At 36.8% G+C, this 18,751-nt stretch overlaps 1 protein-coding gene across 1 annotated transcript; it reads left to right on the forward strand.

Moving 5' to 3' along the window:
- The first annotated feature begins 16,673 nt into the window (after positions 1-16,673).
- LOC127156935 (DELTA-actitoxin-Afr1c) lies at positions 16,674-18,663 on the forward strand. The gene is made up of 3 exons (XM_051100104.1): positions 16,674-16,862; positions 17,534-17,647; positions 18,024-18,663. The coding sequence occupies exons 2-3, from the start codon at positions 17,547-17,549 to the stop codon at positions 18,448-18,450; spliced, it is 528 nt and encodes a 175-aa protein (XP_050956061.1). The 5' UTR covers positions 16,674-16,862; positions 17,534-17,546; the 3' UTR covers positions 18,451-18,663.
- Positions 18,664-18,751: the final 88 nt, after the last annotated feature.

An 18,751-nucleotide genomic window follows, 5' to 3' on the forward strand; every position in this document is an offset into this window, starting at 1 on the left:
GCTTCTACACTTTAAAAAAAAAATTTTTTTTAAGTTGTTTCAACTTAAAAAAGTAAGTGTTCGTACTGCCTTAAAATTTTAAGTTTACTCAACTGAAATATCCACGCTTTCATGTAGTACAACTTAACATTTCATGCTGACTAAACGTAAAATTTTAAGGCAGCACAAAGGCAGCTTTTAGGCTTACTGGATGTTTGTCCTCCAAAAAAAATATATCCAAACAATTACTGTATCTTCATTTTTGGCAAGTGATCGACTGATCCACGAATATTGCACAATAAATGTTAAAATGTTACTGACTGACACAAAACATTCTGATCCTTTTATCTGATTGGTCAATACAAGAGGTCTTCAAACCTGCATATTTTCAACCTGTTTTAGCCAGGGTTTCTGCAAGTCTTAAAAAAGGTCTTAAAAAGTCTTAATTCATTTGCATTTTCACAAATTAAAGCATTAAAAAGCTCTTAAATCAAAGCATAAAGTCTTTAATTCATTATGGCCCGGTTTCATACACAGCGCTTATACTAAACCAGGATTAGGCCATAGTTCAATTAGGACATTTAAGTGATTTTCATAAACATGTTTATATAAAAAAATAAATAAATAAATAAAAATAAAAAACATTAAAAAAAACAACAACAAAAAAAACGTACTGCTGTGTATCTTAAGAAAAAAACAAAGGCACTGATATATTTTAAGATCAGTCACTGCAAGTTTTAGATTCAGCTCAGATTTACATTTTAGTCTAAGACTAGGCTTAAACCTTGTCTGTGAAACCGGGGAAAGTACTGATATTAAATGTTGTATGCGAAGCAAAAAAATGTATATCTTCCTCAGTATTTTAGTTTTGTTTTCCAATATAAATATCGAAACATTCTTAAATCAAGATACATTTACTTGAGAAGCAAACTGACATAAGAAGTCTTGTTTATGAGAAATTTATCAAATGAATTAAGAACAAGTATCTGCCACTGGGGTAAGAAAATGTACTTATTCTTATTTTATGTCATTTCGCGTCTCAAATAAATACATCTTGAAAATCAAGACATAACACTTAATAGCATCGCTTTTTTGCGATGTGATCACAAGGTACAGTACAGAAATTTTTTGCATATTCAACTGGTGGAGGATTCAAGTGATTCAAATGTTAAGCATTTTTGTTTGTTTCTTTGTTATTTGTAAAATGAAATAAAAAGTAATAAAGATCTATTGTAAATTGTACTTTGAAGCATTGTTAAAGGATCAGATAACTCCAGAATTTAATTTTCCTGATAATTTACTCACCCCTATGTCTTCCAAGATCTTAATGTCTTTCTTTCTTTAGTTGAATAGAAATTAAGGTTTCTGAGGAAAACATTCCAGGATTTTTCCACGAGGTCTACACGATTCCAGCCAAGGAATAAGGGTCTTATCTAGCCAAACGATCTGTCAATTTCTAAGTAAAATAAAAATTTCTATACAGTACTTTTTAACCACAAATGCTCGTCTTACACTAGCTTGACTTCACGCATTATTTCACGTTGGAAAGGTCACACGTGATGTAGGCAAAGTACCGACCCGTTGTTTACAAAGCGAAAGTGCAAAAGCCCTTTACAAAAAAAAAAAAAAAAAAAAAGATTTTTTTTTAGAATTTGGGAATATGAGATGCCGTTTTTCACCCTAGCTTTTTGAACTGAAGTACACAACGAAGAACTCACCACGCATGACTATTCCAATGTGATTACGAAATGCGTGAAGTCAAGCAAGTGCAAGATGAGCGTTTGTGGTTACAAAGGTTTTTTTTTAGAAAGTGCCAGATCGTTTGCGATAAGACCCTCATTCCACAGCTGGGACTGTGAGCCCTTTAAAGCTCCAATTTGGACCTTCAACCTGTTGATCCCCTTTGAAGTCCACTATGGAGAAAAGCCTTAGAGTGTTTTCCTCAAAAACCTTCATTTCTTTTCGACTGAAGAAAGAAAGCCATGGAGGTGAGTAAGTTATCAGGAAATTTAAATTTAGAAGAGAGCTAATCCTACTGTTGAATCCTTAAATTTTCTTTACTTAGTCTTAAAAATGACTCATAACAGTCTTAATTTTTCCTTCATTAAACTTGCAGAAACCCTGTTCAAAACACCTGCTCATTATTTTTCAAGTGATCATCCTGAAGACTTTGATTAGCTATTTGATTAGCAGTGTGTTTGTTTAGGGTTGGAGCTAAACTCTGTATACTGGGTCTCTGGGGCCCCGTCTGGTCAATGCGTTTCTAAAGTGGCAGTACATCTCCATACACTGCTGATTCCTATATTGAATATCCACATGGTTGTGATTACGCATGGTCTCTTGCCTACAACCAAATCCCGCCTGTGCAGATATCAAGTGCAACAGCACCCTTGCTCGTGTGATATGTCTTAATTGAAGCAAACATATTATGCTCATTTCCACTCTCTCCTCCATTACACAGGGAAACAAATGAGGCTGTGCCAGGTCTTGAGTGGGCCGAGCGACCCTTGAGTGTTAATGAGCACACACCTGACGACATCGCGATGACACCCCCAGTGGGCTTTAATTGGGGACATACAGATTAACAATCACAGTGGAAGCCAAAGGTGTGTAAGCCGCATACGTGAGGATTGAGAGGCTCTGTCATGCGTCCAACACCCACTAGAAACCAATTCTCATTTTCACTTATGCAGAGTTAATTAGTCTCCACAGTGAGAGTAATGGGATAAATGCGCATCGAGGAGAAAGAGAGCGAGAGACAGAGAGAAGACAATAGACGAGAGAGAGCGAGCGAGGGATTGTGTTTCCGTGACAGCTCGGTGTGGAGGACTGAAAAAGATCATTTGGTATGAGTGAGTGCCATCCCCAATTACTCCTTATTGCTTTTAGAGGACAGAGAGTAGGAGGCCGTAAATGAAATTCACGTGGCATGATGGCCGTTTTTATAAGACCGCCGAAGTGAAGGTCACCGTGTGCAAGTCTGAATTAAATTTTGATTGATTTATTTACTGATAGGGTGTGGACTTTCATTTTCCTCGCCGGGGTCATTGGAGATGAGCACGATTTGTCTCTGTGTTCAACAATATCCACACCGCTTAATACGGATCAGGATTTCATATTTCAGACGCGTGTCAAAATCTGAAAGTTCCTCGTTCAATTCCCTCATGTTTTCACTGTTGTTTAGGGCCTGCTTTACAACTTACCAAGCCTGCGTTCACTCTAAATATGGTTATGTTCACACACGGTTTGGTTATAAACAGGAGTGACATCACTTTTAATATCCCAACCTGACTTAAAAATTAAAATGTAAAGGGACAGTTCAGCCACAAATTAAAAATCTGTACATTTTGGGTGAATTATACTTAAATTTGAGTCTGAGTTGGTTAGCCTGTCCTGTGTGAATGAAACAACAGTGCACAACTAGTTATCTCACGTCATAAAGTTGTTTTAAAACAGTAGTTACTGTTAAAAAGAGTATAGGAACAAAATTAACTCTTATTTTGGGGAGCTAGGTATCTCTCCCATAACCTTCCCCTCGTCTGCAGGCTTCTTATTACATCGAGATGCACACCGAGGGAGTATGTACACTTTCAGTTTTATTGACCCATAAAGGCAAACCGATGGTCAGTTCCACTTAAGTTGTTACAAGTAAGTGGTTAGCTTAAAGAGAACTTAAATACTGGGGGGATATAACTGTACATTTCTCTCACAATGAGTCATTGCCGCACCGTTTTCTCTCTGTGGGGCCTGACAATGATCCATACAACACTCACAACAGCCATTACACAAATCCAGCATCTGTTCCCCGGGGTTTTCTCAGGAGGGTGCTGAGGTGGATTCAAGTTCACAGTGTATTTTGTAACTGTTATCCTGGAGGTTCACTGGCTTGACAGTTCACTGAAACAGCAGAAGCTACTGTACTTCCAAATGGATATAAATTGTGAGGGCGACCAATGTTTTTGTAGAAGCATTTCTGTCTGAAATTAGAAGATGAAAACAAATTTGTTTCGAAAGGCTAAATTTACTGTGTGTGTGTTTGTATATATCAGGGGTGTAGTACAAAAATGAAACAATGCAAATATTACAAAATATCACATTAAAAAGTGCATAAAATGAGTCGTCTCGGGAAGTGATTCGTTCAATCGTGCATGCGCAACATCTTATTAGGTTCTGTACTGAAATTAGTTCACCTGTTTCGAGTCTTCGGGTTTTTCGAGTCGTTCGTTCATCTTATGGGGCTGTCACATGATGAACGAATGACTCAAACCTGAAAAGTTGTCACATAAGAGGTGAGGTGAGCTAATCATAGACTAAAGATCCAAGTAAACAATGAATTAATATTTTCTGTTTCTTATATCATTATAGTTTTGTCTTGTTTGTAGTGTGATCAACGTTTGTGTAAGCAGTGGATGTGTTGGGGAAGTAACACTTAACATTTTAATTACATTTTGCTAAAATGAATGGAATGACTCGAAAAGAGACTTGTTCATTTTGCTGAACGAGACTCAAAGGTCCGAGTCTGTAAAATGATCCGAACTTCCCATCACTACTACGTCTAAGTTCATCGTCTGTGTACTCCGGCTAAAAAAGGTAGAGTATAGTGAAAAACTCCATATAAAACTCTTATTTTCTCCTACAATTTCAGAATTGTCCAACATCATTGTACCATTTTTGTTTGTAAACAGCGTTTGACTTATTTGCACTTATTTAGTCTTTGTGTGTTCGCTTTGTAAACACTGGGTCTGTGGTTCCGGCGTGACCTTTCGACATGATTCAATAGTACGTGAACACGCATCCCAGAACCTGTGCTACATGAGCTTTTGTGCTTAAAAAGTATACAAATTTTTATTTTCCAAAAACATGACAGATTGTTTCGCTAGATAAGACCCTTCTTCCTCGGCTGGGATTGTTTAGAGCCCTTTGAAGCTGCATTTAAAGTACATTTTGGAAGTTCAAAATCGGGGGAACCAATTAAGCCCATTATATGAAGAAAAATCCAGAAATGTTTTCCTCAAAAACCATAATTTCTTTACGACTGAAGACAGAAAGACATGAACATCTTAGATGACAAGGGGGTGAGTAAATTATTAGTGAATTGTTGTTCTGGAAGTGAACTTCTCCTTTAACTATTAAAAAGAATAGCTGAACATAAGTTCACAAATAAAATATATTGTTTAAATTGTTATTGCCTTGAGCTATTATTTTGGAATAAATGTAAAATGCTTAAAACACTAACTTTATGAGACACATACTTGGCTTTAATAAACAGAATAATAATTACATTGTTAATGTAAAAATATATTTTTTGTGTGCCTTTACTTTATTATTTTCACCTGGCAGATAATACAATAGGCAATAGACTTAGATTGATAAAGGTACTTGTCATACAGAATATCATAAAGACTTACTGAACTACTAAACATCCATCTAGCAACCAGCAAGAAGACCAGAATACTACAAACCAAAGAACACCACAGCAACTGCATAGAATTGATCCGCAACAACCTACAGGTATACCATTGTGGCAATGACTTTCGCAAAAGGCAAGCATCACTAAAACTTTATCTTAAAAAACGTTTAAGATTCTTTTCATTTATGTACGACGTCATTTATACCGACACTACACATTCATGCTTGAGCAGATGTTTGCCACTGCATGTGTGTGAACAAAGACTGACAGTGGATGAACTGTGGGAATGGATGAACTTCTCCTGGGAAGTGTGTGTCAGCTCATTGTGCTGTAGAGTGTAAAGGCTTTTCTGCACGTTGTCAGAGGAGTTTCAGGACTTGCCGAACTGATGTCACTAATCTGAGGGAGAAGTCTGAGACAAGATGTGAAAAGGGAATTTTCAAGGAGACTGGGTAAAAGTGACACTTTCTTTTTCATTTAATTTTTGGGGGGCTTTTGGCACTTTTTATTGAAACGACAGTAGAGACAAAGGTACAAAATTACTGTCTGACAGTGCAGGCCAGAATAAAAACCCTGTCTTCCACTTGTGCACCACCACTCAACGGTCTGCTACACCACAGATCTGACAAAAAAATACTAGATTTTCATTTCAAATTCATTGTGTAGGCCAAGGTTCTCGCTATTCTATCAGCATTGAGCAAACTGGCGTCTCTTCGAGTGTAACCTTGTGACCAGTGTGAGCCACATAATTCCTTACTTTGATTAATATCCTGTAATATTCCTGTAGTAAAGATAAATCACGTCTCTTCGGTCCCTTGACCTTTGGAGATCTGTGAAAAGACCCTGCAGGAGCAGCATATAAAAACACTTGACATAATTGACAAAAATAACATTTAGAAAAAGTATGACTTCTGTCATACTAGCTACATTATCAGTGTCATGATTAATTTGGAGAGCTGAATGTGTTTGAGTCAAAAGCAGGTCGCTCTTAAAGCTTGCACAGAGTATCTAAAGTGCTCACACACTTTGACAGCAAACTGAATAATATATTACCTTTTTGTTGATCTTTTCCGTTTCTGCTGCTCTTTTTTGTATTACATAATTCATAATTGCATCTAATATTAACAATTAATATGCTTAGATGCACAAATCTATACTAAAATTGTAAATAGTGCAGAAAATATACAAAAATAATAATTTAGATAGATTATCAGTGTATTGCTGTGTGATACTGCTGAAAATTCAGCTTGCCAACACAGGAATAAATTACATTTTCAAATGTATTCAAATAAAAAACAACATTTTTTGGGGATGGGGATGGGCGATATGGCCATAAAATTATTAGTCGATATTGATAATTATCACAATAAATGTCACATTTTTCCTTAACAAAATAAATATCTTAATACCAAAACCAAAAAAACATTCCTAGCTCTGCATGTTTTAATGAGTAATATTGTTTCAAATCAAGAAGCAGGTTTGTGTTACCTGATAATGTTAATAATAATAATATAAAAAAATGTTGTCTCTTAGAAATACACATTTGATAGTAGCTTGAGTCAGGATGCAGATGTAGATTTATGTTTGTTATCAAAATCAGTAATATGTGACCCTGGACCACAAAACCAGTCATAAGGGTCCATTTTATGAAACTGAGCTCTATACATCATATGAAAGCTGAATAATTATTTGAAAATCTGGAATTTGAGGGTGCAAAAAAAATCAAATATTGAGAAAATCACCTTTAAAGTTTTGATAAATTTACAGTAGGAATTTTACAAAATATCTTCATGAAACATGATCTTTATTTAATTTCCTAATGATTTTTGGCATAAAAGAAAAAGCAATAATTTTGACCTATACAATGTATTTTTGACTATTGCTACAAATACACCCCAGCGACTTAAGACTGGTTTTGTGGTCCAGGGTCACATATCTGTAAAAACTGTAGCAACCTCATTTTTATATGGTGAAATTTAATTATTCTGTCTGAGGTTTTTTTTTATTAACCATTGCTCTTCCATAGTATTATCCATAGATCATGATAATAACCAGTTAAAACCACAATACAGCACCTCAGTACCATGGTAAAAATGTACTATGGTTCCTAGGTATTTGTGTGAAAGACAGTCTAAATACATTTAGTATAGATGCATAAAAGCTCTAGCTTAATCACAAAATTGTAATTACATTCCATTATTCTTCCTTCAATACAGATAATACATGTCTACATTAATAATATAATAAAATTCGACACAAATATACCAACTTTTCTGACACAATACCACTGCGCAGTTAGTGCTACTACAGTAAATCTATGGTAAATGATGACGATTTGTAGATGTAAAAGCTTTCTGACTATATCGTTGCACACAGTGTTTCTCCTGTTTGTGTTCTTCACTGAATTAAAACGTTTCACACTGGCGCTGTTTAATAACCGAAACTCAACAGCAAGTGAACGCATCTGCTCTAGCAAGTTGTACGTTTTTGTTGCATCGCCGTTTGAACTAAAAAAAAAAAAATAGTCGTTTTTGATTTATCACCCAGCCCTATTTGAATTGTAATGATATTTCACAATACTGCTGTTTTTTGCTGGATTTTGGATATGTCAGTGAATGGGCACAACTGTGTATAATGAAACATAAAGCTGGACAGTCTCATGTGTCCCTGTTCTCACATACATACACACCCAGGACTCATGTACAGTGACAGAGACAGAGTAAAAAGCTGTGTGGTGGCCTTTTAAAGTGTCAGCTGATGATTTAGGATCAGTCTGAGGAAGGGAAAGGACTCTGCTCTCTTTAAGGCCACGGCCTGTCACACCACGCACTCTCACACTCCGCAGAGATATGCGTACTCTTAAACACTTCCACACGCTGTGACGGGAGAGAGTGAGAACGGGGCAAAAATCCATAACCAGACTCGCACTGGTCTGTTCATGCCGTCGCTCCGCATTCATCTGCAGTCAAAAGAGAACTGTCGCACCTTTGATCCCCTCGTCCACTGAGCACAACGCTTAATTGCACTGGTGGGAGTGAGAGGAATCGAACAAAATGTGCACGTACACACACACACGTGGGCGTTCATGCCCTCGGTCGACACCGGGATGATGCGTGCGCGTGTTGGAGATGAGGGGTGACAAGACAGGAAGGCAATAAGACTTATAATTGATTCTGAGCCACTCAGGATCTCAGAAGTCAAATATAGAACACGTGCACACACAACTTACAGTAATCACCACACATATACACACACACACCTGTCATGAATTCCCAACAGAGTCCCTGGCCTGCTATTGAACGGCTGTGTGTTTACAGAGAAAGGCTTCCCATTGGTTTTCTGATCAATGGGATTATATTTCTTATAAAGGAGGGATGAGAGGATATGTCTGCGGAGGAAAAGCAAGAGAGTGGATGGATGAAGGAGCAGAGAGGCATGACAGAACATATAAGGTGAGGAAATATCCCATGTATGCACGCTGACTGGAGCGCAAGACAAGAAGGTATCGATTTATCGCCCTCTCTTCACTTTCACTCAACGCTTTTCTTTTCTCATTATGGTTCCATTTTTCATCTTTTTTGACAATTCTGTCATTTACCGACGCTTGTGGGGCTTCAGACAACAAAAGGTGACTAAAATGGTCACGTGCAACAAAAAAAAAAACACAAGAAGAATGATTTGGCTCTAATTCGAAATCTTTAAAAATCTATATAAAAGTCTGGAAAATGTTTGCTGAACAAAACACAAGCCATGTGAAAATAAAAAAGGGCCCTGTGGAGATCTATACTCTTATTTTTTCATTGTTAGTCATCACTGCTAATTACCATCTGTCGTGTGACTTTTGCTTAGGAAGATTTGTGTGACATTTTGTATGTTGCACGACCTTTTGCTCTCTCTTTTCTAAAAAAATATGATCCTAAGCAGCAACCACTCTATGAAGCATGCTATGCTATTTTACCCTAGGTAATATTTCTTTTAAACGTATAACATCACTTGAGAACCACTTTATATATGTGTGCCTACCTTCAAGAAACTTTGAAAACTCTGAGGACACTGTCCCTGTGAGGAATTCTTTCCGTGATCTCAAGAAACCAAAATCATGAACAACAAACAATTGACTCTTATGAACAGGTTCTTTGTAGTGAATCAGTAAAAAATGATTCTTGAAACAGCTGGCCAGTTTGAATCAAACTTACTCACACAGTGAATCATTAAAAGCTGTTGCTGAGTTCTCAACTGACTCTCTTACTGAACCGTGAATCATTCCTGGGTTATGTCAGATTTAAAATGAATGGGAACTGGTACTTTAAATAGGCTTCAGGTTAAGAAACATCAGACTGTATACTTACTGGTTGTTGATATGGCATTGTATAATTAAATATTGGCTACATATCTGAGGTTTTTGTAATAAATTAATAAAGGTGTTCTGAAATATTCAAATGTTTACAAAAATATTATGGATGAGGTCCAGCTGTAAAGTTGAATTGTAAATGGGACTGTAAGAATGTCAACACAACATAATAAAACATTTGACTTTTTATAAGCTGAAAAAAAAATCTTGTCATACAAAACATGGTAATTCTAATAGTACTAAATGTATATAAATAAAATCTCATTACTGAGTGATTCCATAATTTGTCAGCTAAACAAAATCATTTAACTCCTAATTTTTATTTTAATACACTCTAAAAAATGCTGGGTTAAAAAAACAACCCAGTGCTGGGTGACATATGGACAAACCCAGCAGTTGGGTAATTTTGACCCAGTGTGTGGGTTAAATGTTTAACCCAACCTTCAGGGTAGTTTTATTTCCCTCAACTATTGCAATATTGAACATTTTTGATTATTGTAAATTACTATATTTCTTGCTTAAAATACACCCAAAATAGGTCGGAAATGAACGTTTATTAATATGTTCAATAAATGAACATTTATAAATATAAATAAATAGTAATTAAATAATAAACATTTTTTAAAGTTGCTTATTAACAAATGATTATGATTCTGATTGTTGTTGATTCATCTAGTAATTAGGTGTCTGATTTTTAATTTACAAATTTTTTTAATTTTTTGGGATTCATTTTAAGGCAGCCATATAGTATTTTTTTAAGCAATAGTTCAGTAAAAAAAAAAAAACTACTCAGAAGGTCTGGGTTAAACATTTAACCCAATCGCTGGGTCAAAACAACCCAGTCGCTGGGTTTGTCCATATTTCACCCAGTGCTGGGTTGTACTTAAAGGATTACTCCACTTCCAAAATTAAAATTTCCTTATATTTCACTCACCCCCATGTCATTCAAAATGTTCTTTCTTTCTTCACCCGCAAAAAATATATGTTTTTGAGGAAAACATTTCAGGATTTCTCTCCATATAGTGGACTTCAAAGGTGCTCAACGGATTGAAGGTTAAAAATGCAGTTTCAGTGCAGCTTCAAAGGGCTCTACACGATCCCAGCTGAGGAATAAGTGTCTTATCTAATGAAACGATTATTGGTTATTTTCTAATAAAAAATTTTACAATTTATATACTTTTTAACCTCAAATGCTCATCTTGTCTAGCTCTGCCATGAGCATATGTACTCTGTGCACTCTGGTTCAAGATAGTTAGGGTATGTCGAAAAACTCCCATCTCATTTTCTCCTCCAAATTCAAAATTGTCCTACATTGCTGCAGAAGAACTGACCCAGTGTTTACAAAGTGAACATGCCCTAACTATACCCTAACTGTCTTGAACCGGAGTGCACAGAGTATGCATGCGCTTAGCAGAACTAGTCAAGACGAGCATTTGTGGTTAGTAGCTAGATAAGTCTCTTATTCCTAGGCTGGGATCGTTTGGAGCCCATTTTTAACCTTTAGTCCACTGAGCACCACTGAAGTCCACTATATGGAAAAAATCCTGGAATGTTTTTCTCAAAAAACTTAATTTTTTTTGCAACTGAAGAAAGAAAGACATGAACATCCTGGATGATATGGGGGTGAGTAAATTATCAGGAAATTTTCATTCTGGAAGTGGAGTAATTCTTTAACCCAGCATTTTTAAGAGTGTACAAAAAGAGGTATTTATCAGAATGTCCAAACTTACACAATGAATGTGTTTAGACCAGCGACAGCTGACACTTTAATTGTATGGAAAAGAACAGCTTTTACATTTTACTAGATAAATCCTTTGTGTTCCCAGAAACAATGAGGCTGAATAAATGATGACATTTTTTTTTTTCATTTTTGGTGAACTATCGCTTTAAGTAAAGTTTTAGTGTTTACTTTATAAATCCTGTAGAGGACAGCATAATAGCCACGATAACACAAAGGAACTGTCCTCCTGACAAACCAAGAGGAGCAACACTGACAGAAGAACAAAAGGAAGAGACGAATAGGATGGAAACAATGGTATGATAACTGCCCTGGCTTTAAAGAATAGAGAGACTAGAGCCAATTTTTGGGGAGCAATCAGAGGTAGCGGAGCCAAAACATGACAGAATCTCACAGAAAGAGAGAATGAGAAGACAAACAGGAACTGTAAAAGACATTTTTTAAAGATAAATGGAATGAGGGAGATAGGGACTTCTGGATCCAGACAGAAAGGAAAAAGACGGTTGTCCCAAATATGACAACTAAACTACACAAACAGTAAACATGAGCAAGCTTGACTGTAGAAAGAAAGAAAGAAAGAAAGAAAGAAAGACCATGTCTTGAGGAGTGGCTGTCACTTCACAACGCAGAATACAAAACGTCTGAAAAATTCATTTTACTGAATTAAATGGATACATTTCTGAAGCAATTGATACCACAAGAGATATAAATTTTTAATTACAGAACTAATAAAAAATTAAGACATTGAAATCACACACGCAACTTCACATCATAATTTTCTGTGCATATTTGACACATACTTTAACCTTTTTATTAATTTTCCAGTTTGGTTTATTCAGATAAAGTACTTAACTTTAACCCCTTTCAATTATTTATTTATTTATTCATTAAATATCTGAAATTCATATGATGCATTTTACACATCAAAACATCAAAAAAAAATTCTGCCCTCTCAGCATGATCTAAACCAGTTAGACCAAAACTGCGCTAGTTCTTAAATATCCAATAAAATTCTGCATAGCTTCAAGGACAACACTATCTTTTCAGTCTTCTGTCTGTTTGACAAGTGAGTTTAAATAATTCCTGCAGGTTGCAGCCTCGCTCTTGCTACCTGGGGAGGACACAAATGTATTCATGTTGCACGCCACCTTATCGATTACCGGGCTGCAGAGGAATTAAAGGGCACACCGCACAAATCATCATTAAATAAAAGATAAATATTCACACATTTCCAGCCCCAGACTCTCTGGAAGTGCTCTTTATCTCGGCTAATTTGAATTTGGGGATGCGGTAACATGCCCGGTCAAATTAAAGCATCAGAGACACACGACACGCACAAAACGCCCACACACACACACCTCAAGTGCTCTCAAAATGTGATTAATGCCTGAGATTTGGTCCTTGTGGAGAATAAACAGAAAAACATTAGTCAGGTGTGAAATACATAGCTTGAGCACCTGTCCTTTTTTCTATTACATTTTTCTCTCATCCCCACATCACTGTCTTTTTCTCCCTCATTCGCCTCTCATCCGCGGAGTGGCAGCATATATAATCCCGCCGTAATGGACGTTTAATATTTACACGTTTGGTGTAATCACTTAAATGCCTGTTTTACCACGGCCTTGTTTGGGTAGTTGGAGGGCATCTGACAGCCTATTCATCACAAAGTGAGCGTGCGGAACCTCTCGCCCCCCTTAACAATCAATCAACCGACAACTCCAACCCTCTACACACACACACACCTCAGCCTGGCTGTGTGTAATCACTTCTGTTTGCATAACCCCCCACCACACACACACACGCTTACACACAAACCCAAGAACGATACCTATTAGTCCATCATCTGAAAGGCCCTACCTGTGAATAGCTCCATAGGCTCCAGGGATTAATCTTTAGCCCTTCAGACGCACGGCAGCTCTATGCATTTAGAGAGCCTCCATTGGCTCAGGTAATGGGATGTGGACTTTACACTGAAATACATCTAATCATAAGGTTAGCTTTTGATTTCCTTTGAATGGATTCAGCCGATGCTGAATTACCTCGGCTGGCGGAGAGAATGTGAATCAAGCGTTTTATTAGTTGCACTGCTTCCAAAAAGTCGCTTTGAGCTTTTCTAGCAACTGTAAAGACAGGAAAAATAAATCAATGGCTTATAGTGACTACTATGCAAGAGCATTTATAAACACATTGATTCATAAGAAGTCATATTAACATATTTAAATATGCTCAAGGTCTACATTAAAGGAGTCATGAACTGAGAAATCAAAATTTTATTGATATTTTGACATATAGGAGGTCATTGTACTATAAAAACATCTTGTCAGTTTCAGAACTCAAAACTTTGTCATTAGTCTAAAAACAGCTTATATTGAAGGCAGTCTGCCAAAACGACAGCTTTCGGAATGTTGTATTCTATGATGTAATAGTGTGGATAGGCACCGCCTCCCCCAAAAAACATCAACATCACTGCCTGTTTAGCCCCGCCCACTGATTTGCGCATAGTGTTTACCAGAGAGATGAACGTGCAGGTCTCCGCAGAAACCAAATGATAAAGATGGTTCTGAATGCAACAAGATGCTCTGCGGTGCCAGTTCGTGGAATAAAAGAGTCTTTGAAATCCGCTCCTTCAGATCCCAATGTTAGGAAAGAGTGGATGAACTTTATTTGTAATAAAGTTCCAGACCGCATCAGTAAGAACTCTGTCCTTTATTCACTTTATTTTACCGCAGATTAATTTACAATTACCCGTAGCATCAGCAACGCAACACTTGTTCCCTTATCTCAGGAAACCGAGGTTACATCAGCAACTGGAGTGACACATTTCGACGCAGGATTTTCAAAAAGACTGAAACTTAAAAAAAAAAAAAACAATGCTGTGCCGTCTATAAAAGTGTGAGTAACTCTTTTCATTACGTGGTCAGTATTGCTTTGTCTCTTCTTACCGATCGTTTGATGTGTATTGAGTTATTTATGTGTTTTAAACCTAAATCACAGCAGCGTCCATCTACAAGGAATGAATGTATGCTGTTAGCCAATCATAGCAATGGGCGTTTACTTCTGAGTCTACAATCCCCCAAGCCTATTCATACAGAGCGTTCTGCTGAAGGGGGTTAAAAACAGGACAGAAAATGTATTACCTATTACTTCTAAATTATGTTTTTTGATGTAAAAATACAAGACATATAAGAGGTCATTGTACTATAAAACATCCTGTACGTTTCAGAACTCAAAACTCTCTCGTTGGTCTGAAAACAGCTTATAATGAAGGCAGTTTGTCAAAACGACAGGTTGAAAAATGTGGCACTTTATGACATAATAGTGTGGCTAAACACTGCCTCCACAGAAGAAGATCAACGCCTGCTTCTACATTGCTGCCTGTTTAGCTCCACCCACCAATTTACTCATGTAGTCTAAATAACGAGAGGCGCAAACACAGATCTACGCAGAAACCAATCGATAAAGATGGCTCTGAAGAGAACAAGACTCTCATCTTCCTTCTGATCCCAACATTAGGAAAGAGCGGATGAACTGTATTTTTAATTAAGATCCAGATTGTGTCAGTAAAAACTCGGTCCTTTGTTCATTTCATTTTACAGCTGATTCATTTACAATTACCCATAGCGTCAGTGACACAACACTTGTTCCCTTATATCAGGAAACCGAGGTTACATCAGCAAGTGGAGCGACATATTTCGACGCAGAATTTTCAAAAAGATTGAAACTAAAAAACGATGCTGTGCCACCTATATCAGATCCGACAATGATGTCACAAACAAAAGTGTGAGTAACTGTTTTCATTACATGGTCACTATTGCTTTGTCTCTTCTTACAGATCTCTTGATGTGTATTGAGTTATTTATGCCTTTTAAACCTAAATCACAGCAGCGTCCATCTATGAGGAATGAATGTACACTGTTAGCCAATCATAGCAGTGAGCGTTTACTTTCGAGTCTACAATCCGCCACGCCTATTCTGAGGGGGGTCAAAACAGTTCAGAAAATAGTCTATTTCTTTTAAATTATGATGCCTTTTGGTGTAAAAATCAAGATAACGCTAAAAGTGGACCTCAGAGTACAAAATATTTTTTAAAAAAGGCAGTTCATGACCCTTTAAAAGAAATAGTTCACCCAAAAATGACAATTCTGTCATTATTTACTAACCCTCATGTTGTTCCAAACCTGTATGACTTTCTTTCTTCTTTAGAACACACATTTAAAAAAAAAAAATGTTGGAAACTTTTACTTCCATTATGGACAGCATAAACATTTACTCATCTTACATTATGGAAAAAAGTCAGTCAAAGTAAGTGGTGTCCCATATTGTAATCTATGTGTGTTTGTTCCACAGGAGAATTAAAATCATATAGGTTTGGATTGAGGGTAAGTAAATTATTGAGAGAATATTCACGTTTCGATTTAAAAGAAAACACAGCATAGCCCACTTAGCATTTATGTTAAAATATATGCATAATTAATTAACATCATGTCAAATGTTTCTTTAATTAAGGATTTCATAATTAAAAGAGAATTAATGGGATGAATAGGTGTACATTTGCTGCCCCCTGTTGGAAGACGAATGAGGGTCTTGAACTTCCAGTCAGATGTAAGTGCATCCTGAATGTATTTCTGCACATTCCTACCAAGTCTCTAGGTGTGAGTGTTTAAAAATTAGCTGGAATGAAGGCGAAATGCCTGTACATGCAACACTCTTAGTTTTGTCAGTGCTAAGGGAGTGGCTGTGTGCTTTCGCTCTCTTGCTTCATTGAACCATGACATGTTCAATCACACACTGTCACTCTTAGGAAAGAAATGCTCTAACATGCTTTTGGTAATATGAAGCGTGGTGCAAATATTACACAAGTGTGCAATAATCTCCCATTGCAATCTGTTTCTATCATTCCTTATCACTTTTCACAAAGGTTTTGGGTGTTGGTGGATTTAGTATTTTTCATCACTCATTTTAAGTAATCTTGTTTTCTTTAGCATTAGTCAATAATCTACCTACTTAAATAGGAATTTCTGCAGAATTAGTAATTTTTCATTTTCGTTAAAAGTGCCTCTTGACAAGTTTGAGTTTTCTGGGAATTTTTATTGGCCGTGTGCCCATGAAGTCTCTAAATGCAGCTTTGTGGATGAAGATTCATGAAAGCAGTTAGTCAATCTAACTGCGTCAACTCCCATCAAACTCCCCCACAAATGTATCTGTCTTTTTTTTCCTGTCAGCATTGGAGGGAAATGCAAGGGACACGCCTGTGTTTGTCAAGCAGGTGTTTGTGCGTCTACGAGTGTTTCTGTCATTCACCCACCACTTTCTTCATCTACGCTGAAACAGAGGATCAGCAAACCCTCAATTCTCTCAGCAGCAGCAGCCTCTCATACTAGCAGGTACTTATTAACCAGTTTGTGTTCATGTGTGCACTGTAAAAACGAAAAGTAAAAAAGCTTTTATCCTAAAATACAGAAATGAGCATTAACCCTTAATTCATCTGCGCTGTAACGATAATGAAAAGTCTTGTTGCTTGCGTCTGCTGGTGCATGTCATGATTCTCAGCTCGCCGCTTCACTGTTCGTCTCTGCTAACAGTTTAGTTTCCCGAGCCATATGGAGACCGCAAGTGGCTTTCCATATTCTGCCGTGCTGTCAGACCTGTTATTAGAGATCTTTTAGCGCCTGTGCTAAAACTGTAGAAAACACTCATCTGTCTACCTGCTGCCACATTTACCGGCTAGTTTCTGACAAGAAGACAGATTAGGCTTTGCCTTGATTTGCATGTAAATGCTGAGCAGCATGTCAATCAAATTTGTTTTATGATTTATTTGAATGCGGTACGGTTTGCTATACAGTTCACTTGCTTTTAAAGAATAATTATGAAGCAGAACAACCAAGTTCACTTTAAGTGAATGGGGGAAAAGGCAGCTTGGACATTTTTCTAAGTATCTCCTTAAACTTTTTACATGAACTGTCATTTTAGTATTTTGTTGAATGCAATTTTCTTTTCAAAACAATCTTTTTCAGTCTTTTCTAAAAATATTTTTTCTCTTTCATGTCTCCAACAGAAGCAGCACCAACATGCAGAACGCAGAATCCGTGTCAGCAACTATCAACACTAACAGGAACTGTACAGTGGAAATCACCAATGTTAGCAGCGTTTACTGCCTTATAAATCCAAAGTAAGGAGAAAATCATGCCTTAGGGTGTGCAAATATTTTACATGTACAATTATTTAAATTAAGTTACTGGCAAAATCTGTTTAGTCAGTGATAAATCAGAAAACCCTTAAGTTAAAAATGAAGAGTATTGACTTAAAGAATTCAATTTTGTTCAGTTGTACACTGTAAAAAATCTTCTTGAACTTAAAATGTATAAGTTGATCTTGGTTAAATTACTCTGATGAGTTAAAGTGAATTAAAGAGTTAAAGAAATAAAAAAACATGTTACTACGACTTACTGATCACATGATTCTCCTCTCACCTTTCATTTACTCTCTGTTATGGTAACATATCTATAAAATATTATTGACCAATGTCAACTATAAACTTTTCTCAGGGTGTACATGTACAGTGGGTTCAGTCACCATCCACCCCAACCTACCATCCGCACCACCAAGACCGAGGTTTGCTCATTCACTAAGGATGACAACACCGCCACCGGGGCTGTGGGCATCTTGACCTATGACCTCTTCCACATGCAGAACCGTATGTGCACTGAGCGCATGGCCGTTCTGTTCTCTGTCCCCTTCGACTACCACTTGTACAAGAATGTGATAGGCATTGGGTTGTTTGAGAGCAGCCGTGGATGTGACAAGGCCCTGTACAAGCACATGTATGAGGGGAAAGACCTCAGCCAGTTCACCCGTGCAGATGCAGGGGGATCTGGAATCATCCACAAAGGAAAGAAAATAGACTTAAGGGCCACTATGTCTACAGTGGGCAAGGCTATTATTAAGCTAGAGGTCTATGACAAGATGGGCTAAATCTGAACATAAATTTGGTCTGACAGTAACAGTACACATATGATTAAATTGTTTTAAAATTGTTACATATACTTTTTATGATCTTAAACAACATATGCTTATTAAATGCACATGCCATTCTGCTATATCAAAAGTTATAAATGTTATGAATACTTGCATTTATGCTGCCCAGTTTTTGGACTGTAAATTCTCAATGTGTCTAAATAAAAAAAAAAAAACCTGTTTTAAATACTTATGTTTGCTTCTGTGTCTGCACTATATATAATATACAGTGAGGTGATATTTTGGCCGATACTTCTAT

This window comes from Labeo rohita, chromosome 3 (assembly GCF_022985175.1).
Source record: "Labeo rohita strain BAU-BD-2019 chromosome 3, IGBB_LRoh.1.0, whole genome shotgun sequence".
In the NCBI taxonomy this organism is placed as follows: domain Eukaryota; kingdom Metazoa; phylum Chordata; class Actinopteri; order Cypriniformes; family Cyprinidae; genus Labeo; species Labeo rohita.